Genomic DNA, 26563 nt, shown 5'->3' with positions numbered 1-26563 from the left:
TTTGAAATGCCTCCTAGAGGATGCTCTGGTTTAATCAAACTACACAGTGCAGTTTTATCTCAGCACCAGTAGAGATAGCCATACAAACTTTATGGAGAAGTGAAAAGTTCAATTCTCTTCAAACAAATCATAAGTCTCAAAACTGCCATAGATGGCACATGGGTAATTCCACCACACCATGACGCGAAAAACTGTTGTTTTAGAAGTTAAAACTAAGAGTGGATTTGACAAATCATCTTGCAAATCTCTCAATCATTTCTTTCATTGGATATACTGCTCTCTGATACATAGTTATCTAAAATCACAAGCCAACTGCCAAACTAATACATGCTATTGAACACAGTGATCACTCGAGCTCATCTCATTCTGTACATATAAAGCCTTGAAAATTTGACAGAGATGTTATTTGAAAACTGAATGATTTTCAGTACAATGATAGGTAAAAGTGGTGGGGGAATAGTGCAACAGCAGTTGAGGAGGTTTTATCACTCTATCAGACATCAAGATTCTCAGACAAATCAGGAACTTCTGAATGATGAGATTCCACTGAACCCTACCTCTAATACAGTCAAACAGTCACTTAGAACCTCACTTGAGCCCTATAATGCATCTGTTTTGTGGCATTGTTGCTCATTCCCGTCTTTAGCATCCATTTTGATTTCATCCTCTGGACATACTGCATGTCACGTTCCCGCAGAAGAGTGGCTCCTGTGGATAAGAAACACAAAGCAAAGAATAAATATTTCCAGTTACAAAGAAAAAACTGTCTCATGAAAAATCCAGTTCTTATGGTACTTGTAAAAGCCGTCATACATTAAAAGATGCAAAGAAGACACACAAAGTGCCTAGCAAAAGGAGTAATTGACCATGAGGAGGATATGAAATCAGTCTCTGCTATAAACAAGTGGCTTTATAGCTTATGAGTACCAGCAGAAGAAAACTGCATATACATAAAGTGTGATATTTTAAACCTGATTTTTACTGCCCAGAGCTTTCCAAGCAATCAAAGGGTTACTTTCCACTTAGCCTTCTCACCTACTTGAAATTTTCACTCAATAGCTAAAGACAACTAATTTTGCAAAACAGGAAAATCAGCAGAATAATTTAAGAATTTCAAGATGACAGTTTTTCACATGGTGATCTCTGTCAGAAAATGAGGCTTAACAGGAAAATTTCAATCTGTTGCTAAATCAAACTGTGGCACACTCCAAGATCCCCAGATATGGATATGCTATACCAAATACATACTATGTAGGGTACCAAAAAAAAAAAAAATCAAACAAAAAGAAGCACCACTCCATTCAGTAAAGCTGTAGGTACACCGGTTTACAAAAAAAGACAAATTAGAAATTCACAGAGTAGTCGGTCCCTCCCAACTCCACAATTCTGTAACTCTATGAATACAGTACAACAAAAAATTAAGACTTTCCAAGAAACAATGCCTACTGCTTTCAATATAACCCTCTTTCATCAACTTTTTAGGGTTTAAAAAAATACATTTTGTTGTAACATATCATTGTCTTTGCAAAAGACTAGGAGAAAGAAGTGACCCCTCTTACAAATGTCAACCTTTCTCTTTATGTCCTTTTTTCCTCGCCCTTCTCTACTTCTTCAGGAGCCTGACCCTTCAATTATTAACTTTCTCTCTATCCACTGGCCCCCCCCTTCCCTGAATGGGAGAATACTATAGTCAAATACATGCTTTAGGAAAATCCCTTTGGTAGCTGTGTGGAGGATGGACTAGCCGAGGGAGACCTGGACCAGGAAGACCAACAAGGAGGCCCTATAGCAGTCCAGATAAGAGGTAATGATGGGAACGGAGTGAATCAGGGTTGTGTCTATGTGAGCAGAGAAGAGACAGATGTGAAAGATGTTGCAGAGGTAGAAACAAGATGTCAAATGACTGATTTACAAGCTTGGGAAGAAGAGGAATTAAAAGATGACACCCCTACTGGGTGTCTCTGACAACATAAGAGATATTTTATGAGCAAGCAAAATAGAAAAGTTCATACTGAGGTACAAAAGTTTAAAAATTTCAAGAGAAATCATGGCCCAAAAAAATGGTGGAGGGCAGAAGGATACCATTACTAGATCTTATGTTACAGGGCAGTAATTATCAAAATTACTTGGTATTGGTAAAAAAAAAAACCAAAAAACAAAAGACAAACAAACAAACAAAAAACAGGAACTACTGGGTAATTTAGAAAGTAGTTTACAGGAAAACTGGTTTAAATTATTTTATACTCTATACTACAATACATGAACAAATGACAAATATAAAAAGTCACATCACAAAACATTAAGAAAATAACATCAAGTCCTATCTTTTACAACAATGGCTAAAAGAAGAATTTACAATCAGAAAATAGTGGAAATTATAAAAGACAAAGTAGACAACTGCATTTTTATATAATTTTAAGTCTTCTCAAATACACATCATTGTAGCTAGAATAAGAAAAATATGGGTTGAGGGGAAAATTTGCATCAAACATTTCTGATAATAATAATGGCTCTGATTTACATTGCACTTACTATAGGTCAGGCATCATGCTAAATGCTTTACAATTATTATCTCATTTGATCTTCACAATAACCCTGGGAGGTAAGTGCTATTATTATTCTCATTTTCCAGTTGAGGAAACTGAGGCAGACAAGGTTAAGTGACTTGCTTAGGATCACACAGCTAGTAAGTGTTTGAGGCCGGATTTGTATTTAAGTCTTCCTGACTCCAAGTGCAGTACTCTATCCACTCGCCACCTAGCTGTCTGATGTCCAAAATCTAGTGAAAACTGCCTAAAATTCAACAAATTTGAGTTATTCTTCAATAGTAAATAAGAGATCAGAGAAAATGAACCAAGTTTTCAAAATAATGCAAAGCATCAACAACCATATGAAAAATGTTTCAAATCACTAATAAGGTAAATGCAAATTATATCTCAAGTATATCCACATCTCAAATTAGCAAAAATAGTTAGAAAAAAATGAAGCTACTCAACACTGAAGAGAATGTGAATAGACCAGTATGCTTAATATCGTCAGTGAAGCAAACTGTTTTGGAAAGGAATTTCTAATTGTGGGAAAAAAGTTACTAAATTGTTCATACTGTTTGATCTAACACCTTCACTACTGGGTTTATATTTCAAGGAGGTCCTCAAAAAAGCAGAAGGTCCATTGGTACCAAAATCTGCCAAATAGAACTATAATCCTATATGAAGAATCATCACAGGCATTTCATCTGCCCTACCACTACACCTCCTGGCCCAACGAGCTTCATAATTTGCTCTGTCATTACATCCTCCACTACTTTCCAATTTTCTCAGCATTTCCTGTCAAATAAATAATCTTTTCTCAATAGTTTGTTTCCCTTGGGCATCATCTAACCTGCTGGTGTATTCTGAGGACCACCAAATCTTTCCATCCTCCTTGCATCAGAACACCCTCCTCTTATGTGCTCTGAGCTCCTTGACAACAGTGACTGTCTAACTCTTCTATTTGTATCTCTAAAGATTACAATAGTGTTTGGTATATAGTAAGCACTTAAATGCCTTTTCACACATTTCATTCATTCATTTTTCATTTGTGATCTCATCATTCCCAAAGATTCAACTATCACCTTTGTGTGATATGCTCAGATTTACAGATCCAGCCCTAGTTAGTCTCTTTCCAAGTAAGAAATCACCAACTGCCTACCTTACATTTCCAAATAAATGTCCTTAGGAACTTCCAACTTGACATGTTAAAAATAAAACTCATCATTTTCCCCACAAAACCAGTTTCTTTTTTCTACTGAGAGTACCATCAGCCTTTTAATCACCCAGCTTTGCAATCTCAGTCATCCTCAAAAATCTTCACTCTCACTCAGACATCATGTCCAGTAAGTTAGTTGAAAAGTTTTTTTAATTCTACTTCCAAAATTATTTCTTGCCTTCTCTACAGTCTTCAAAATAAACTACCACAGTCTTATCTCTAATCTGCTGATTCCTATTCCCTTAATTTCTTTTCCTTGTCTTACAGTTATCATGAATATTATTTTATTAAATAATAATAATGGGGCAGCTAGGTGGCACAGTGGATAAAATACTGGGCCTGCATTCAGTAAGACCCTAGTTTAAATCTGGCTTCAGAAACTTACTAGCTGTGTGACCCTTGGAAAGTCATTTAACCTCTGTCTGCCTCAGTTTCCTCATCTGAAAAATGAGAATAATAATAACAATAGCACTCCCACCTCCCAGGGTTGTTGTGAAGATCAAATGAGATAATAAGTATGATATGCTCAATGCATGGCACATAGTGAGTGCTATATAAATGTTAGCTATTAGTAACTGATTGTTAATTACATAATATATAATGCTTACTATAATTAATAACTGCAATAAGAATGGTAAAAAGACAGGCAGCACTTACTTCACCTCTCTAACACAAACAATCCTAGCTGTTAGTTTTAGGCACACGCTTTCGATCATATTTATGAAATGTCTTGCCCTTTGTATTATTATTTTAGCCTTTAAATTTTTTAAAAATGCCATATTTTGAATGCTGCTTCTGAATCTACCGATTATAATCACATGAGTTATGTTATTTATAAGATTAATTATGCAAAGTGTTTTCCTAATGATGAATCATGCACGCATCCCTTGGTATAAAACCAACTGGGTCACAAGGAATAATTTTAAAGATATATTGCTTCATTCTGCCAAAATTTAAAATAATTTTGCATCAATTGAAAATTTAGCAATATTAGTCTTTAGTTCTCTTTCCTTGCATCAGCCTCTGGTTTGGATATTAAGACTATATTTTCTCATATAACAGGAAAGCAGCCCCCAAATTTTTTGAATGTGCACACATCCCATCAGTACAGAACATTTTCAGCATATATCCCCAATATTTGTATTTTATTTACAAATTATATACATATACTACCATATAAATAATTATATACACTCTAAAGTACAATAATAGACTTTTAAGACAAAGATAAAATATTTGATCACGAGAGTCAAAAGGCAAGAGTAAATAGGGAAGTTCTGGAGTTTAATGAGTAGAGAAGAAACATGGTCAGATCTGTGCATTAGCAAAATTACTTTGGCAGCTTTGTGGAAGATAGACTGGAATAGTGATAGATTGAGGTAGGGAAACTAATTAGGTTACTGCAATAATATAGGCAAAAGGTGACAAGGACTTAAATACCTAGCATTTTATGGTACTCTGAGGTTTGCAAAGGATCATTTGATCCTTACAGCAAGGCTGTGGGATGTGCTTTTTTTATTCCCATTTTATAGATGAGGAAACTGAGACACAGAGGTTAAGTGACTTGCCCAAGGTCACACAGCTAATAAATATCTGAAGCAAGATTTGAACTCATATCTTCATGACTCCAAGTCCTACACCACATAGCTGCCTAGACTGAATGAGGTTGGTGACTGTGAAATGGAGAGGAGATCCATTAGAAAGACATCATGGGAATGGAAATGATTTGGCAACTAACTGGATACATGTTCAGAGGAAGTAGCTGAGGATCATAACAAAGTTGTGAACCTGGGCATCTAGTTCAAAGGATGGTGGTGCCCAGAAATAAGAAAGTTTGAAGAGTAATGGGTTTAAGAAGGAGGGAAAGATAATGTAATGAGTCTGTGAGGCAAATCACAGTCTATCCACACCTGCTCATACTATGCAACTTACTGTTACACCAAGAATGAAAGGAAAGGAGTGAGGATCTTGCTGGGCCCCTGCTGGGCTATCTGCTGCAGGGTACGCTGGGATAGTGGGGGTAGGGTGCAGCTGTCACTGGCTAGATTACAGTATGACAATCCTGAGGGGAGTTTGTACAGTCATAGAAGGCTCGAGATCAGAAGCGCACTAGTTGATCACAGATGAAGAGACTATTACGGTTGTGTTGGAAATAAGTCCAAGTAGAAGATGGGATGTGACATACTTTCTTATCCTCCGGCTCATTACACATTCCTGGGGTCATGCCTCAGACTTCACTTGGCTTACCTAAGAGACCATTGTGATAAAAAGGCTTCTTTCTCAAATTTTTGAAAACACTGTATGTGACTCTCAATGATCTAGTTTAGATTTGTTAAATTCTTATAATTATGTTACTATCTTTGCATTTCAGTTAGCTCTGCCCTAGATGTTAATGCCACCTGGTGAACACACATTTGGGGGGGAAAGGAATAAGCATTTCTACAGCACTTACTATGTGCCAGACACTGTGCTAAGCACATTACAATTATTATCTCATTTGATCTTCACAACAACCCTGGGACACAGGTGCTATTATTATCCCCATTTTACAGATGAAGAAACTAAGTCAAACAGAGGTTAAATTACTTACCCAGGACCACACAGCTAGTAAGTGTTTGGGGCCAGATTTTAATTCAGGATCTTCCTGACTTCAGGTCCAGAAATCTTTCCACTGCATCACCTAGCTGCCTCAGTATACATTTAATATACTGTTTCATTAGCAAACAGCCTTCAAGCATAAAATAGTTTTCATATTTGTAGCTCTTGACAGGACCTATTTTTCCATTTTTATACTGCCTTATCTGAAATCATGAATGACCATCCAGGTAATTCCAAAAAAGGAGCATAATAAATTTTATCCTAGTTCCTCATTTTAACTCTCTACATGCCTTTATGTTTTATTTGGGTTTTGTGTATATAGCAAATATACAAGTTCTGTGTTGTGATCCATCCTGCCATTTCATGGACAAATATATTCCAATCACACTCAAGGTTTTAATATTTAAGACTATTTTCCATAAAAACTGTTACAGAACCAGCACTAGGGTCCCTGCAGTTCTGACTTCACCAATCTGATACCAGTTTCCTCTCACAGACTACTTCTTTCCAGTATGGATACCTTGAATGCATTTTTTTACTGTTATTCTCTAAACAAGTAGGTAGATATGGGTTAAAGCAGTGATCTTGGAGTCAGGGAGACCTGAGTAAAAATCCTGCCTCAGGTATTTACTAGCTGTGTGTCCCAGGGTAAGTCACTTAACATCTCTCAAACTCGTTTCCTCCTCTGTAAAATGGTGACAATAAAAACATCTACCTTACAGAGTTCTTGGCAGGATGACAAAAAAATATGTAAAGTGCTTTGCAAACCTGATGGCATTATATAAATGCACCATCATCATCATCATCATCCCTTTTTTTTTTTTAATCCTTCCCTTGCCCAGTTTCAGAAGTCACATATCATCTCTTCTGTTTGAAAGCCATTCACTCATAGTATCCAAGCCAAGAAATGTTCTTCCTCTTTCCTACTTGTTTCCCCTTCCAGGGTACTCTAGGATTGATCCATTGATTTAGCACATAAATGTTATTTTCTCAATGATTCAACCAAGGTGAGACTCCTAAGACAATGGTTTTGCCTTCTTATTTATTCAGCCTAGGTAAGTGTGTGATATTGGATTATTAAACACTCCCCTCCCCCCCCAACCTCGACTCCCCCTTTCCAATACTGACATTTCCTCTTAGCTTAAGATATTAAGATTCCATTCTCATGTATATTAATTAAGGAGGCAGCATAGCAAAAGAAGCTTTGGATCCAGAATCAGGGCACAAGGGACGAATCCTGCTGCAACCCCTGGAGACAGAGAATATACCCACCCCTCCGGATCTCAGTCCTCCAATTCTTAAAATGTGGAGACTGAACTGGAAAATCTCCAAGGTCCTCGTCCTTCCCTCTTGCTGACTCTTTTCAACCTCCAGAGGGATTTCCCTTTTAGGGGATGGTACAAAAAGTCCTCTTAAAGATCTACAGACAAATTCAGACAACTAAAAGACAACCACCCTCTCCTCCTTTGTGAAGACCAGAAATGAGTATGACTCTGGATGTCCCAAATCCTCCCTATCTGTCTGAATGACTTTCTAAGGGTATTCCGAGAAATAAACATTTTATTCTTTCCTCTAATTCCTCTTCTAGTATACTTTTGTCTGAGTTCCCATTATAAGCTTCCCTCATAAATACTGATGCTGTTCTATCAGTCAATATAAATCAATGTAAACACTGATTTAGCTACTTGGCCTTTTCATGCTAAATGACCTTGTTTAACTTTTTAAACATTTCTTTTGATTGATGAATTATTTGCCAAATGTCCTGTCTAGTTTATATAGTGGGATGATGAATATATTTTCCCTTTGCTGAAAATCCATTTTCTTCATTGATGGTTAAAGCTCAGTTTTACAGGATTTGTTATAGTATGCTGAGCAAGCCAATTTCATTTATATTCTGGATTAACATATTCTACCCCTTTCATTACTCACAAACAAGGAATAACTTAGAAGATTTAGCCTGGTATATGAAGGGTCTCCACCTGGGTACTTGCAAGACTGGTTGTTTACTGAACTTCTAGAGTTTGACCCACAATCTTTCTGAGTGAGTTGGACCTGGGGGTTACTATCTTTTAGCAATGCTATTAATCTGTATTTTAGGATTTCCTCTATTATACTATTATAGTATAGTATAGGTTTTTATTTCATATTTTCCTAGAAGACCAATAATTCTGTCCTCAAAGTAAGTGCTCTGGCTTTGCAGAGATCTTAGATGTTCTTTCAATCTTACTGCCTTTTGGTTTTATTCTGAGATTACACTGAGGTCAATTATTTTTCAAAGTCTATTATTTTAGAAAGATTTTCTACTTGTTCTCAACTATCCAAATCTTTTAAAAGAATTCTTAATTTCCTTTGTTGTTCCTTTTAATAAGTCTTATTTTCCTCTTCTAAAGCATGATGGAACATCTGTTCGATTATTTCAGGGGGTCTTCTTGATGCTACAGTGTTATACCTTTTTGGGTCTTAGCACTACTTCAAAAAAAAATTCTTCAGTATAGATTCAATGTACTGGGGACTACTTTTGGTTGTTTATTCAATTTTTTTCAGCCCTCCACCACCCCACACTCTAGTCCAATTTTCCCTGAGACGAGTTTTTTCCTTTCCATCATTTGTTTTGTCTTTGATCTTTTATTTAATTTGGTACATTACTTTCTGTTTTGAAGTTGGGAAGGGGTGCTTAGTAAGCCATCTTGCTTAGAAGTCACTCATAAACTTCTAAATGATAAGATTAAGCAATAACTCTATGGTGGCTTTATGATTTATGAAATTTTTTGTACATACATTATATCACAGATCCTCACAGCAACCCTAGCAAACTGGTGTTATAATTAGTTATCCCCATTTTACAAATGAAGACACTTAAGGTTCAGAGAGTTTCAGTGATTCACCCACAGCTGCACAGCTAGTAAATAGCAAAGAGAGAACTTAACCCATGTCCTCTGACTTCTTATCTGGTGTTCTTTTCCATGGTCACGTCTCTATCTATAGAAAAGAATGAGGTGGCTGCCAAAACTGCCTTACTCTGTGTTTCAATGTAAGTCAACCTCTCAAATGGAAACCAGGTTGAAGACCTTTCTTACATACTTTCTGAATTAAAAGCCTCTCTACCCTGAGGACAGGGACTAGAGTTTTAAAATTCAGTAGCTGTTATATAGTTTGTTACTGCCAAGAAACATAGTAAGGGACCCTCTGGAACTGAGATTCATCTATAAATAAAACTCATTTTACCTCTACTGTGTTGAATAAAGTTGTCTCTATCATAATCTCTGTCCTCAGTAATATGGATATAAAGGTAATGCCACTCATTCAGATATTTACACTCACTCAAATATATGGTTTGAGTTATTTCTTCAATGCATGATATGTACACTAAGAATTCCAATTTTTACCTGGGTCTCCTTGCAACCAATAATCCAGACTTAGGAGAAAGCTAGCTAGGATTAAAGATACAGTTGTCTGTCTATAGAACCATTTTTCCTTGTGCAAATTAGTTGTACACGGAGGACAACTAATAATAGTCTCTACAGGATACAAAGCAATATACTACATTGAAATATATTAGATATTTGGTTATACATGGAAGAGAATTTCCTCCAACGTCTGATATCAAAAATCCACTATGAAAGGCTAGAGTCAAGCTTTCTTCCTGTCCTGTCAGGATGGAGGCTGAATTTTCCCTAGGGAAATTCCAGCATCATATCATGAAAAGAATTAATCAATGACCCTTCCCTGAAATAAAAGTCCTTTCCAAGTTTTTTAGTTTTCATACACCACATACCTGTGCTCCCAGTCCATCCCAATGCTCTGTATTGCTGGAGCACCCTGCCCACTGCTTTCTGATTTTTGGCAGTAGTAACAGCTCTTGACAAACTAAACCGTTGTTTGTAGTACCTCATCAAGGAGCGATGACCAACTCTGGCACCTGTTGGTTAAGAAAAACACTTTATAATCCCAGAACTAGGAAGAACAAAACAGTCTCTTGGAGTGATACAGCACAAAGCTATAGAACAAAGCCTAGACAAGCCAGGCTTTGAAGCTCATATGAGTGGCATACCTGCTGAACAAAAGAGATACAAGTATACAAAATAAAAGGAGAACCTCAGAAAGTCAAAGAATGGATACATGTTTTTGTAAGTAACAGTAAACAATACATACCCAAAACCAAGTACCAGAAGCCACTGAATAAATGAGAAAAATAGCAGCTGGTAATGTATGATACCTATTCCAAAAAAGTCCCACAACCACTAACCAATTAAACCTAATGAAATCCCAAGGAAACAAGAAAAAGGCAGGTAGATTATTGACTTACTTTAACTGGAAAAAGAAGCATAAAGGAAACATTTGGTTACTAAGGCTACAGTCAGTGTCAAAGATGGAAAATCAACTCCTTTGCTTTTTCTTCTTTCATTTCATGTAGCTGGACTAGATTACAAGCGCCTAGAAGATGGGGATTAGTTCATATTTGGCACATAGTAGGTACATGATAGATTTTTGATGGCAACATTCATAATATTAGTACTTTGAGCACACAATATAGTGGTTTGAAGACAGATAATCAATTAAATGTTAAACTGAGATATTTATTTAAAAAAAAAATTTCATCACTGAACTCTTAACCCCAACATAAAGTGGACATTCAGTCTTTTGAATAAAGCAGGGAAGTATGTTTCACTGAGATACAGTTACAGAGACAAGAAAAGGGTTAAACAGCAAAGCTGTAAGATCCTAAGATATAACTGACTGATAAAAAATGAAGCCTGAAGAAGGCTCTAGCAGGAAATCCCAGGGCTGTATGCTGTGGTTTTTCATTTCTGATCTTCTGTCAGGATGTACTGAGTTTGCTCAGGTGATTATTCCCAGATCATTAAACAGTGAATCATTAGTATAGTAAATCAATATATTTCTATTCCATCAATATTCTGACATCGTATTTGAAAGTAATTTATTAAAATATATTTAAATTTTTAAAGAACTTCACAAACAGGATTTCATTCCTCTGAACCAATGCCTTAAAATACCTGTTTTCACTCTTACTGGCTAGAAATTTTCGATGAGACTATTAAGAAAGAAACAGAATACAGAGATTTCATTATCATCCAGGCCCATACTATTGCTATTGGGCTGGGCTCTCTAAAGACCTAATACCTAAACTGTTCAAGGCATAACATTCAAAAAGCAAAGGGCACAGCTTTCAAAGCCTGATCAAAACATACTGTTTTGATGATTTCTTCTGGTCACACAGGGCTACAATCAGTCTTTTTTAACTCTTCCCTTTCCTTCACACCTTTATCCAATCAGCTGTCAATTCTAGCTCCACCACATATTTTCAGATCTGTCCCTTTCTCTCCACTCATAAAATCTTCATCATTTCTCATGTCACCCATACACATGACTTCCAAAATGATATTCCTATAACATATACATGCAACTGGGTATAGAAATCTATCTTACCCTACAGGAAAGTAGGAGAGAAAGGGGATGGGGACAGGGTGTGATGGAAGGGAGGGCAGAGTGGGGGAGGGAGTAGGCAGAGGCAAAACAGTTTTGAGCAGGGACAGGGTGAAAGGAGAGAGACAGAGTAGAATAAATGGGGATGGGGAAAATAGGATGGAGGGAAATAGCAACAGTAACTGTGAAAAAAATTTTGAAGCAAATTTCTCTGATAAAGGACTCATTTCTCAAACATATAGAGAACTGAGTCAAATTTACAAAAATAAGAGCCATTTCCAAATTGATAAACGATCAAAAGATATAATCAGTTTTCATATGAAGTAAACATTATCCACAGCCATGCGAAAAAATATTCTAACTAACTATTGATTGGGGAAATGCAAATTAAAACAATTCTGAGGTATTGCCTCATACTTATTAGATTGGCTAATAGGACAGAAAAGTGAAATAAATGAGCAATGTTGGAGGGATATGGGAAAAATAAAACATTAATGCACTATTGGTGGAGTTGTGAACTGATTCAACCACTCTGTAGAGAATTTGGAACTATGCCCAAAGGGATATAAAACCAGGCTTTGAACTAACAAATAAATACAACTAGGAAAAAACAAAAAGAAAAAGGACCTATACGTACAAAAATATTTATAGCAGCTCTTTTCTGGGGGTAAAGAATTAGAAACTGAGGGGAAACCCATCAATTGTGGAAAAACTGAACAAGTTGTGGTATGTGATTATGATGGAATACTATTGTCCTATAAGTAATGATGAGCAGGACGCTCTCAGAAAAACCTGGGAAGACTTGCATGGGTTGATACAAAGTGAAATGTATTGTGTACAAAGTAATAGCAATATTGTAAGATGATTAGCTGTGAATGACTTAGCTATTTTCAGCAATACAATGATCCAAGACAAATCTGAAGGCCTTTGATGAAAAATACCATCCATCCCTAGAAAAAGAACCGATGCTGTGTGAATACAGATTGAAGCATACTTTTTTTTTAACCTTTTCTTGAGTTTTTTTTTCCCTATCCATATTTTCTTTCACAACATGACTATTATGGATATGTTTTGTATGACTACACATGTATGGCTTGAGTTGAATTGTTTGCCTTCTCAATGAAAGGGGTTGGGGAGGAAAGAAGGGAAAGAATTTGGAACTCACAAGTTTTAAAAACAAGTGTTGAAAATTGTTTTTACATTTAACTGGGGAAAAATAAAATACTAAATGAATTTTTTAAAAAATGAGGAAACAAAAAAAAAATTGACATTCCTAAATCACAGATTTGACCATGTTACTCTCCTACTAGAAAAAAAAACTGTCACTGATACACTATTGCTTCTAATATAAAATACAAACTCCTAAGGTGAGTATTTAAAGTCCTATACAAAATGGCTCCTACTCACCTTTCCAGGTTTATTTCATATTATTATACTACTGCCTTTCAAATTAGCCTAGTAGCTATTCTCCATACATACTAATTCTCTCTTCATCTGTGCCTTCGCAGAGGTGCATGCTCATTTCTTGAAAGAACTCCTTCTCACATCTGTATCTTTTTATAAAGTTTTGTTGATGTGATTTATTTTTACATTATAAACATTTACAGAGTACTCCCACTTTGAGAGAGGTCTCTTATAACAAAGTAAAACTAAGGAAAACTAGTAACAGAATGGTCTTATCTGAAAGTACATGTAACATTTCACATATTTAGCACTCCTCTCAACTCTCTATTAAAAAAAATTACAGAAACCTTTCTTCTACACCATCGGGAAAAAAGAAAGGAAAAACAAATTACTTGAAATAAATATGCATACTCAAGCAAATTCCCTCAATGGCTGTACACAAAAATTCATATCTCATTCTGGATCCTAAATCCATCATCTCTCTACAATAGGTAGCATAAGTTTCATCATCAGTTCAATGGATTATAAACAGTCATTGTGTTGATCATTGTTCTTAGAGCTTTCAAAGCTGTTTTTATAGCACTGTTGTTATAGAAATTGTTCGTTGAGTTCTACTCATCTTATTCTTCATGAATTTATAAAAGTCCTCAAAATTGTTCATTTTTATACCGATAGTATATTGTAAATTGTTCTGGTTTTATTTCATTCTGAATCTGTTAATTTCCAACTCTTTTTAAAATCATATTTTTCTTCACATTTTACAGAACAATAGGTCATTGGATCAAAGGATACATGTATATAAGTATATATATATATATACACACACACATATATATACATACACATACATATATATACACACACAAGTATATGTGTGCATATGTACACACACACACACACACACACCCTTGACAAAGAGGTTGTGGACAACCTTTGATCCCTAGTAGCTACTTCCTAAACAAAACATCTGTAACCCTAATTATAATGCTAATCCATTTCTGAACCTTTCTTATCTCCCCTACCAGCCTAGAAGCCCCTTCTGGGCAAGGACCATGGCTTACTTATCTTCTCATCTCTCTGAGTACTTACCAAGAGCAGACATTTTACAAGTGTTTACTGAATGACTCAGAAGAAAATATTTGTATATTGTGATGTTCATAAAAATGAAACTATTGATATTTTGGATCTGTTAGTAATTCCATCTATAATAACCTTAACTCATTACAGTGTATAGTCTATATCAACCTGCCTTGCTGAATAGGATGAACAACACAAAAACAAAACCCAAAAAACCACAAAACTTTTAGGTTTAAAAGACAGGATTTTATAGACCAGCCTTTCAAAGTGAAGAGACACAGTGCCATCTGCTGGATATCCTATACCAGTGACAGGATGACATTACTCATTGCTGCAGTTAGGCTCCCTTAAAAGAGACCAGGTACTCCCAGACTACCCAAATCAACAAGTGTAACTGCATACATATCCCTTCCCCTATCAGCCTGCATTGTGCAAAGTTTTTCATACCCTGAATATAAACAGAAACAGGTTAATTCATTCCAGTGGATCCATTTTAATATCTATTACCTACATGTTAAAAGTCAACTTCACTTGTATCATTTTTAAAATGGCTCATGATCAGATCCATTTATATATCCACCCACCACTTAGTAACTAAGTGAACAAATGAATTCTACATAGAAAGCAAAGCAATAATACAAGGTGGAGAACCAGTGGAATACAACAGTCATCTTTCATGATACATGTGCCTGACATCAGTTTTTAAGATCTTAAGGTCTTCACACTAAGATGGTGAAGGCAGGATAGCTCTAGGCTAGCCAGCAGCAATATCAGAGGACTGAAAGAATTATTCCCACTGTAAATGACTGAATTGTGAGTTTTACAGGGTTTTTTATTAGAATTTTAAATGATGATAGTTTGAAAAACAGAAAATTTTTGAAAAAATACATTACTTTACCAAGTAATAAAAAAGGATGACAATAAGTATACACCAGTGGAATGGTCAAACATACTCTAAAGTACTTTACTTACTTCCAAGTGGAGTTTATCAAATGGCAAAAGTCCAAAAGTGAAATTAAAAGGCCTTCAATGGTGAGGCCACTTAAGTGGATAAACTATTAGTGTTCATGAAATGCATGAACCAAAGATAATAAAACCTGACAAAAAATATATGCAACTGGATTTGTCAAGTGTAACCAACAGTGGATTATCTCAATGCAGTGCTTATGAAATGACTGAGTTCCAAGAATGCAATCTAAAAGCACTCTACAAGTGACATTCAAATGAATTCAACCAAGATTTAAGTTAATAAAGAAACTGAGTAATACAGATTTGATTCAGGGTTAGGCCATTTCCACAAGAAATTACAGAATGTTGAGTTTTAGCAAGTCTGGATTTATTGATCAATGATGATTATATGATGGAATGATGAAAACTGCAACAATCTCACTGAATTTTGAAAAAATTTAGCATCTAAGAAACAGCTAAAGTCAGGCTCAGACAACTAGAATTATATACTAGAAGCTCAATAGCCTTTATGAGCTAATGTACAACAAATCCCCACACTACAAACACAAGTCTTCAAATGTTTGTTAGAATGTAAAAAGAAAAAAGAAAAAAAAAAACAAAAACCTCTGCACTGGAAGTTACATATAGTAAGACTGAAATGTCGCCCTCTGCTGGCAAATTCAGCTAAAGCCACTGAAGACACAGAAAAGGAAGTTCTTACCATTAAAGTCTTGGCACTATTAAACAGAACATCAGAATCAAATTAGAAACTAACATGATTTTTATCAGTTGAAAAGACATTTAAGAAGGTGCATTATGATTTACTTGGGTATTGCACCATAAGGACCATGGGATCTTTCCATAGTGTCCTCATTACATTGTGAGCCCCTTAAATCTTTCCAAGTTTTTCTAAGGTCTCATTTTCAAGATCTAGAAGGGACTGATTTAAATTTATAAGAGCCATTCCCCAAATGATAAATGATCAAAGGCATATGAATAGGCAGTTCTCAAGGGAAGAAATCCAAGCTACCAAGTGCCATATGGAAAAATGCCTCAAATCACTAATAATTTGAGAAATGCAAATTAAAGCAACTCTTGAGGTTCAACCACATACCCATTAGATCGACAAAGTTAGGAAAAAATGAAAATGACAAATACTGGCACATTTAGAAAAACAAGTATATTAATGCACTGTCAGTGAAACCATGAACTAGCTGAGCCATTATGGAAGGTAATTTTGAACTATGCCTCAAAAGTTCCTAAACTGTTAGTAAAAAAAAGTTAATAAACAGCAATACTTTTACCAGTCCCATGCCCAAAAGAGGAAAAGGATGCATATATACAAAAATATTTATGGCAGCTCTTATTGTAACGGCAAAGAACTGGAAGCCAACAATTGAAGAATATCTGAACAAATTATGGTATATGAAAATAATGGAAGACCATTGCCCTGTAAGAAATGATGAAGGGGATGATTTCAGAGAAACTTGGGAAAACGTTTATGAACTGATGCACAGTGAAGTGAACAGAACTAAGAAAACAATTTATACAATAACATTGAAAAGACAAACAACTTTAAACCTTAAGAGCTCTGATCAGTGCAATTACCAATCACAATTCTAAAAAGATTAATGATTAAACGGCTACCTAGGTCCAGAAAGAAAATCAACAGACGTGGTACAGACTGAGACATATATTTTTTGGACATGGCCAACACAGGAATTTGTTTTGCATATTTGTTAGGAGGGTTTTGTTTTTCTTTCTTTTTTCAAATGGAAAAGGAGAAAGGAGGGAAAGAAAATAGATTTTTGTTCATGAAAAAAAAATTAAGAGGAAAAAGAATGTGTTGTTCGTTTAGAAGACTGTCTTGTATCCCCAGAGTTTAATACTGTGCTTTATACAAACAAACTTTGCAAATGCTTTTTCATTCATTTCTTCGTTCGCACCCAGATGTTAGTTTGATCCCTAAATATTGAAGAATAACATCTCTCATAGAGGTCACCATACCGAACTCATAATTCACAAGTTATACAGAATGAAAAGCTACCAAAGTAGAGAAACCTTGAAGAAAAACTCAAAACCATGTGGGAACAGAATGAGTTATCATGCTACATCATCCTTGGCAATCTGTTTGCTGCTAGAGTTAACTTGAAGATGTTTTCAGTAATGAGCATATAACCCAATACTTTGCAGTGATTATGAAAAGTAGTCATTTTATCTACTGTACAACAGTCTGTAGAACGCTAAATATGAAATAACATTTCTACATGAACCTCATCAAAAAAGATGAGAAAAATAAGATAAGTGATAATAATATCTTACAACTAATATGAAACATCCATTTTGATTAAGATGGCCCTGAATGGCCTGTGATGGATCTTTTCTATCATATGATGGGTCAAAGATTTCATCTGAGGGGCAAAGTTACCATAATTATTCTTAGAAGACATGTAATTTACTGATCTCTTTTTATTGACAAATACACTTTAAAAAATGTCTAGGAGATAAACCTGTCTGATTTAATGAGATGGAGGATCATACGATGAAAAGTATTGGATCTGGACTCAAAGGGGATAGGTCCAAATTCTGGCCCTGCTGCTTACTCCCTGGCTAACAATGGGCAAGTCGCTGAACCTCTCTAGGCCTCAGTTACCTCGTCTGTAAAATGAATGTTGGACTAAAACATCACTAAGCTCCTTTTCAGCTTGAAGTCCAGGATCCAATGTCAATTAAAAAAAAAACACACACACACACACTATATGTTGTCAGTATAGCCACTGACCTCCACTCTAGAACACTAAATGCTTTTGTTTTAGTTCATAAGATCACTGGGAATGGCTTATCGCAGGTCACAGACAGCAAATAGCAGAGCCTATTTCTAACACAAACCCCAATTCCTTTTCAACCCAAGACTGTTTGCATCACAATGCCTCACATTATAATTCAGTAATATACCATGTAAAATACTAAATTAGTAAGGGCATTAGTATATCAAAGGTGTCAAAAAAACCACAGGGGCAAATTTCAAGGGACAGCTCATTTCTACAACTAAGCTTTTCATTGTCTAAGCTATTTTAAGATCAATCCCTAATAGGATTTGAACAATTTTCCTATTTTAAATTCTACTTGAAATAAACTCATACTCATCACCACAGTAACAACAAATAAGGTAATTACATAGCTACCTTCTGATTTTCTCTTGTAGAGAGAAAGAGCATAAATTTCTTTGTATACCAACAGAATATTCTATTTCTATTTCTATTTCTAGAACAGAAGGCCTGACCTAAGATCTTATTTTTCAAGGCATTTTAAAATGCAATTTTTCCTAGAAAGAGTAAAAATACTTACAAAGCAGATGTATCTTCAAGAAACAAAAGAAATATACATCTCCCCCAAAATAAATCAATAGCCTAAAGCAACCCCAAACATCTTAGTACATCTACATATTTCTAATGTGAACCAGCATTCTTACTTTGTACATAGTATGACTTAAAATATTAGATTTAATAGTTAATGAAGAAGAAAATGGTGGCTATTTTTCAAAGTATACAGTTATTTTAAAAAAAAACCAAACCTATGGTCTAAATGGTTTGGCAATTGCCTTAAACACAGTAATCAATAAAATGCATGTTAAAATTAAAAAACAAAACAAAACCTTACAATGTTCAGTTCCATTAAGGAAAAAAACATTGTTGTTCAGTCATTTTTAGTCATATCCATCTATCTCTTCGTGACTCCATCTGGGGTTTTCTTGGCAGACACTGGAGTGGTTTGCCATTTCTTTCTCCAGCTCATTTTACAGATCAGGAAACTGAGGCAAACAAGATTAAGTGACTTGCCCAGAGTCACACAACTGACATGGATCTGAGGCCACATTTGAACTCAGGACAACGAATCTTCCTGACTTCAGACCTGGCACTCTTATCCACTGTGCCACCTAGCTGCCTACTATACTCAAGAGCATACTGTTTAGAGCACTAGAAACAACAATCAACAAGGCACAGTGCCTCCTCAGAATTTCACAAGCACATTCAAACACATACAATTCCTTTATGTAAGTTTACATACACACATGTGTACGGATAGTTGTTTGTGTGTTCATTTCAGGCACTTTGCCAGTGCCAAAGTTACAAAGACAGGATGCAAAATATCCCTGAGCTCAAGAAGCATACATTACACTAGAGGGAAAAATAGAAAAACTAAATATAAGTTAATTTTAATGGAAAGGGCACCAGTAGCAAGGAATCAGGAAAAGCTTCATGTAGAAGATGGCACTTAAGCTGGGTTTCAAGGAAAAAAAGGATTCTAAGGGACAAAGGTGAAGTGAGGGCACTCAAGGTATGGGAAATATCAGTGCAAAGGTATGGAGATGCAGCAGGGAATGTACTATGAGAAACAGCAGGAAAGTCAGTTTCACTGGACTGAACCAAAGAGAAGAGTGAAGGAAGAGAAATTATGTATAATAATCAGGTCTAGAAACAAGAAGGCTGAAATAAATAGAAGAAAATAAAAAAGAAAGGACAGGGCAGAAAATAAAGAACAAAGAGAACAGAAATATTACAGGATTTCCATCATAAAGCACAAAGAAATAAAAGAAATTTGAGCTTTATCTTTTAAAATGAGTCAGAAAAGTGAGCTACAAGTTTCAGAAATCAATAAAATGTAAGTGACTTTTAAAAACAATCATGTTTTTCTTTTTTCCTGAATAGAAAAGAAAACCTACTTACATGCTGTAACTGTTAGATCATCCAATTTGACATTAAGAAATTTTTGAAATATGCATTTACCTGAAGGAAGAATCAGCTCCATGGTTTCATCATCATATTCTAAATTCTTTTCTGAAGGTAACTCCTCAGACATGTCAATGTCCTCACCTTCCTTGTGATCTGGGTAACTACTCCTATAACGGAACATATTTTAGGAAAATTTTGAATTTTTAGAAGTCACACAATTTAGTCTAGTCATCTGTCATGGAAAATAGAAAAGTACACAATTATACAAGGGCAGTCCCAATTCTCCAAAGATTTTGTTTTGTTGGGTTTTTGTTTTGTTTTGGAGGAGGGGGATGGTAGGGATGGAGGGAAGGGGAAATCGAACTTGCTAGCATGAGAAGCAGTATAAAATAGACAGAAAGCTGGCCTGAAAACCAAGATGTGAGTTCAAGTACTGCCTCTGACATGCGGTAAGTGGCATAACCTCTCTGTGCTCTCTGCAACTCTCTAAGACTTAAGCTGCAGGGGAAGCATTTCCTTTTCTCGCAATTCTCTATATAAATGAATTCATAAGTCTAGTTTCGATTCTAATCTTTGTTAGATTATAATGGCAGCATGGTAGAATAGAATAAGTCTTAAACAGAAGTCAGAGGTTTTGGGTAACTCGCTTGAATTCTTGGGACCTAGTTCTTTATATGTGAAATAAAGAGGTTGGAGTGAATGACCATCAAGCTCCCTTTAAATGTACTATTCCATGACTCCCTACAGTCAGATCCAATGAGCCACTACAGTCAGAGCATGTCAGCACCAGGTCTCTGGGTACACCTGAGGAAACCTGGAACAGAAGGGTGGAAGTGGGGCTTGGGGATGGAGAGAAGAGGAAAAATGTTTTAAAAAACAAAAAAAAACAAAAAACAAAAAACAAAAAACCAAGCACCAGACTGCCACTACCTTCAATGAGAACTCAAGTCTTATTCTTTTTAACTACTTTAGTTTTACTGACTCTGCAGCATATGCCAGATTCAATTTTGGGAAATCATTTGCTATAATCATGTTAACATTTAGAAATTAATTGATGAAATCATCAAAGAATTCATACCCTGTCCTTCACAAAGCAAGGGCTTACACTGTGTTCAAACTGAATCAATAAATAAGAGGATATGAACCATGATATTTAGGAGAAAAAACGTTTTCAATCTTCCAGGGGCAGCCAAACCCATAGCCTATACAGCCAGTCTAGCTCAATACCATCACCAACCCTGAGTTACCACCGAAGCCACAATCCCTAATTCAATGTATAGCCAATTCAAAAGTATAAGGGAAAAGGATAACAGGAAGCTTTATAACTGTTTATAGGTTCAAAGGATCATAAACCTGGAGCTGGATGGGGCTTTGGAAGCCACTAGGTCCAAATCCCTCATTTTTCAGATGAGGAAATTGAGTCCACAGAAGCTAAGTGATTTATCCATGGCCAGATGCACAGTTAGCATCAAAGGGGGATTCTGAACCTGATTCCTCTGACTCCAGGGCAGTATCTCCTTTCACTGTTACCGACATCCTTCTTTTCAGGATTCCTGTGAGAAATCAGGAACTTCCTTGACCAAACAGTGACCTTCTTTATGCATATAACTTTTATAATTCAAGCCTTTTATGACCATCTTAAATTACACTTTAGTAATTTGGTTGTAGTAACAAAACAAGAACCAAAAAAAAAGTGTCTATCCAACAGGAAATGGATGAACAAAACTGTGGTGTATAAATTTAACAGATTAAAATTGTGCTATAAGTGATAAATATTAGAAATTCAGAGAAACAGTTAAGATACGTATGAAAGAATATAGAACAAAGTATACAAAACTAGAATATACACTCCAATAATGTAAACAATAATAAAAGGAAGCTTTCCTCTGATTAATTGTAATGACCAATCTCCATCTATAAGAACAAATGACAAAACACACTTCTTTCCTCTAGATGAAAGAGCAGGTACTATGGATATGGAATGCCACAAACGTTGTTTGATGAGGTTGCCCTGTCTTTTTGGTTTGATTACTTTTTTTTCTTTTAAAAGGAAGGGTTCATTGGGTTGGGAGGGGATGAGAGGTAGGAAAGAGGAACTGACTAATGTAAAAACAAAAGACATCAATAATTTTTAAGTAGCTCTATTGGGAGATATGTTCTAAATCTTTAAAATATCCTGACGAAGCTAACATATTAAACATTTTTCTATATGAACTTCACAAAGTGTTAGAACTCAACCCACAAAATTTTTTGACAGTATAATAAAAGAAATGGTCCCTATACCAGTTGTCTCTGCACATCCCAACCCCATCTCACTCTACCCTCCCTATACACATCAGGAAGAGGACCTGAACACAGAATATTCCAGCAGCTCAAACTATATGAAAATTCTAGTTGGAGCACTGGGACTGATTACTGCTATATACACTCAGCCTATTTATTATTAACCCCTCCTCATCTGTAAATATTCCCTTCAGTCTTCCTCCCTCCTCTTCCACTGTACGAGTATTTTCTTAAATAGATGCTTCACTCCATAGCCTAAGCATTAGCATTCCTATACAGTTTAGACCCTCCCAGACCCCCTCTCCTCCTGCCATTTCCTCTTCTAGCCCCTTCAACTGCACCTTGTGGAACGAATATTTACTTGCATTCACTATGTGCAGACCTGGAGACAGAAAGACAAAAAAAAAGAAAAAATTTCAAAAGGCCCTCTCTACATTTCCACTGCTACTAACTTAACTAAAGGACAAATTACCTGGCCTGGCAACTGCAATCTCTGGACTGATTTCCCTCCCTTAAGTCCTCTCCTCATCCCCTCAGACTCCAACATGATTCACTCTACAAACTAATGACTAGATAAATCTCCCAAAAGCAGTTCTGATTATATTATTCCTTGCTCAAAAACCTTTCACTTCTCCTCACTATCTAATGAATAAAGCACAAACAGCTTAGAATTCAAGGAGCTCTATAATCAGACTCACACTTTTCTATTCTTATGACTTCTATCCTCCAGTCAAGTTATATTTAATATTTCTAAATACACTCTGTACTTTCCCACCTCCATACCTTTGCTCACACAGTTCCCTCTACCTGCAATGCCCTTCTCCCCATCCTTCAGCTCAGTTGATACAGGTTGTTTCATAAAGTGCAATCTAATTTTCCCAACTGGAAGTATGTTTCTAAGATGTTTTAATGGATAGAAGTTACAAAAAGGTGCATTCCAGCTTGATGGTAAGAAAAACTTCCCAATAATCAGAACTATTCTAAACTGGATTGAGCTGCCAAGAATTGATGGATTCCCTATCTCATTTTTTCTGGTATTATATTTGTACACACATTTTATTTCTCCAACAAAGTTTTAAGATTATTGAGAGTAGGAAACATGTTTTACTTTTCTTTGTATCTCCCTTAGAAATAGTAGAGTGTCCAGCACACATAAAACCCTCAAAAAAATATATGCTTAGTTTAATGTCAGTTGAAGTCTGACAGCCTCACACAAGAGCACGGACTTCCAGGGAAGGCTCTTCCTACCTAAAATCATAGAAGTCTGCAAATTCCAGGGCAGCATCTCCCTCTGTGAAGAGTTTACAATGGCTTTTGTCATTCATGTGCGCCTGCACAGCTTCAGTAGAGTAGAAGGACTTCCCTTTCTCATTGCACCACAAACAAATCTTCCCTACACCAACTTTCTCCCCTGGAAATGAAAAAAAGTTTGGGAGAAAAAGTAAAAAAGGACCTTTTGGGGCAAAAGTTTTGATATAACTGCAAACCTCAAAGATAACAATCATGTTTGTGGTATTCATAAACATATATTAAGAAGCTTGGTGATAATTAAAAATCTATGTGAAACATGAATAAGTTTGATGCATTTGAAAATAGAACATCTTACTTCCCCACCATCCATCCCCATCCAAGATGTTTTCTCATTCAAGGAAAAATGATTGAACTTACCCAAATATTTAATGAGTCCCCTTAGATCAGAAAGGTATTCTATATCAGGGATAAAAAAGCTATGAAATTTCGTCATGTGAGCCACATTCTTCATGAGTGAGCTCGAGTGATGAGAACAAAACAAGCAGTCTGTTACAAGAATAGCCCCAGGAGCTGGGTTTTCTGTAACTTCATCAGCCTCATCTTGCTCCTCAGCACCTTCAGAGTCCATCTCTTCATCCGAATCAATATCTTCCCAATCTTCAAGTGAGAATAAAAATAAAGCCAGTTTTAGAAATGAGGTAATGAAAATCATAGCTATTACTCTACTATTCACAAAAGCAATTTAACACAATACATATTTTTCAGGCAGTGAGGTAGACCTATGTTCAAATACCCACCTCTGATATGTATTACATGGGTAGCCTTGAGCAAACCTCTAAGCATTTTAGGCAACTCCCCAAGTCTCATCTAATAGATCATGGATCATTCCCTTCCCCACACAGTAGGAAAGCACAGTTCTTCGTGTATACTCCATTTCACGGACACAAAGTATACATGAACACATGTAGACACAAAGTATACATTCACCAAGGCAATTTCCTTTATAAAGAGTTAATGCTTTATCTCCTCATTTACTAGTTGTATTATAAGATATGAGTATATATGGCCTACGATATGTAAGAAAAATAACTTAAAATTTAAACAGAGAAGTTATCTATATTGTTTTCTATAAAGAAGTTATTTATATTGTGGACACTGACCACTAATTCACTTTTATTAATTCATTCTTGATTAATTGACCAGACTATTAATTCCTTTGTATACCTGAGAACTTGGCATAGCAAGCCATTAACAAATACTTAAATTGATCTACATATGAAAAGCACTGTGCCTCTGTCCATTTTAACAAAGAGAATGATGAGACTATGAGAAAATGATATTTTTTTAAATCCTTGAAACTCCTCAAAAGAAAGGTACTACATAAAAACAATTAGCACTATACAAATGTCAATCCATGAAAAATAGTTATAACAGCTTCCACTTGTATAGTACCTCACATCATTTTACGAATCAATAAATTACAAACTACAATCACACTTCTCCCCAACCAAGACCAGAATGTTAGCTTATAAAGTTAATGAAGCTACTGCAGAAGGCTCAAATTCCACTTAGACTAATCAGATTTGCAGAAAGAATAATTCTGAATACCTAAACTCACTGACTGTTGAAAAGAACACTTTCTTCTCTGATACATGTCACTGACAATAAAGTGGCATGGGCTCAGATTAAACTTGCAACAAATGGAGAAAAATTTAATTCGAAGCACAGGTCTGACTGAAGTGATTAACAACAGCAGTAACATGAATGGATGGGAAAACTTTGTTGTTGAGTTGTTTTTTGTGTCCAACTCTCACTGATCCTATTTGCGGTAAGATACTAGAGTGGTTTGCTATTTCCGTCTCCAGCTCATTTTACAGATGAGGAACTTGGGCTAACAGGGTTAAGTGACTGGCCCAGGGTCATATAGCTAGTAATTATCTGAGCTCACATTCGAACTCAGGCCCTCCTGACTCCAGCCCAGGCAATCTATCCAAAGCACCACTTAAATCCCCAAAGTGAGGATTTAGATTACGTTGCTGGCAAAGCAAGCTCAACTTCACTATATCTGGGCAAACTCGGAGTATTTTTCATCTTGTACCACACTCAGGCAGCCTGGTGAAGCCCATGTGCCCTTTTTCATAATAATGCCCTTAAATCCAAAAGTAAGTTAGACAGAATTACAAGGGAAATCAATTACATACATACAATTATCAAAATATTCTTTAAAAAACAAGTTTAGAGTCCAGGTTAAGTACTCCCTGTTTTTTTTCCTGTCCTCTACCCCCGCCAATGGAAATGTGGCTGCTACCATAACCAAACTCTGAATTCTGCCCATGGAACCGAAGGGACAGGAATCCTCCGAGCCTCACCATCCCCGTCCACGTCCTCGTCCTCCTCCTCACTGCCCCCCTGCTGCCTGGCTAACTTCTTGGCCTGCTGCTCAAACCACTGCAGTCGGGGAGCCTTCTCCGCGGGGTCCCTGTCCTGGGCCTGCGGTCCCGCCGCCGCCGCCTTCACCCGGCTCCTGGACACAGCGGGGGCCGGGGCCGGGGCCGCTCTCCGCGGGGACAGGGACGGCTGGGCCTTGATGGCCTGCTGGATGGCCGAGTTCATGGCGTCCTTGTCCAGGCCGTCGGGGGCCAGCCCCTTCTCCAGGTTCTTCTCGTTCAGCATCTCCACCTTCCTGCTGACGGCCTGCACCGCCTTCTTCTCCAGCTCCAAGTGCCTACGGGATTTGAGGTGGTTCTCGTAGGCGTTGAAGGTGGCAAACTTCTTGCTGCAGACGGTGCAGTAGGTGGCCGTGCCCTTGCGCTCCTCCTCGGCCACGGCCCGCTGCGCCAGGACCCGCTCCTGGAAGTTCTCGGCCGTCACCGGGGCCATGTCGGCCACCTTGCGCTTCAGGTTGTAGCGGTGCCAGTCGCTCTTGTAATGGGCGCGCTGAATGTCCGCGTCCTTGAACGCCACCCGGCAGGTGATGCACGTGTACGACGCCATCACGAGGCCGGCTCCAAAGGCTCCGCTGCCCCAGGTCCGCCCCGTCCTGCCCGGTCCGGCCCGGCCACTCACTTCCCCGCGGT

At 36.7% G+C, this 26563-nt stretch overlaps 1 protein-coding gene across 1 annotated transcript; it reads right to left on the bottom strand.

Moving 5' to 3' along the window:
* ZNF622 (zinc finger protein 622) lies at positions 1-26563 on the bottom strand. Its single transcript, XM_027869127.1, has 6 exons — positions 25856-26563; positions 23904-24143; positions 23484-23646; positions 20007-20119; positions 10121-10264; positions 1-708 (listed from the first exon to the last, which is right to left on the bottom strand). Exons 1-6 carry the CDS (start codon positions 26478-26480, stop codon positions 581-583), a joined length of 1413 nt encoding a protein of 470 aa, XP_027724928.1. The 5' UTR covers positions 26481-26563; the 3' UTR covers positions 1-580.

Source organism: Vombatus ursinus, unplaced genomic scaffold (assembly GCF_900497805.2).
Source record: "Vombatus ursinus unplaced genomic scaffold, bare-nosed wombat genome assembly UNPS02014791.1, whole genome shotgun sequence".
Taxonomy (NCBI): Eukaryota; Metazoa; Chordata; class Mammalia; order Diprotodontia; family Vombatidae; genus Vombatus; species Vombatus ursinus.
This window is presented reverse-complemented; position numbering and strand designations above follow the sequence as displayed.

Coding starts and splice junctions, on each gene's coding strand:
- ZNF622 (XM_027869127.1), bottom strand. CDS start 26,480: ATGGCGTCGTACACGTGCATCACCTGCCGGGTGGCGTTCAAGGACGCG. Junction 23,647..23,903: donor GGGACTCATTAAATATTTGG/GTAAGTTCAATC, acceptor TTTCATTTCCAG/GGGAGAAAGTTGGTGTAGGG. Junction 20,120..23,483: donor GCAGACTTCTATGATTTTAG/GTAGGAAGAGCC, acceptor GTTCCGTTATAG/GAGTAGTTACCCAGATCACA.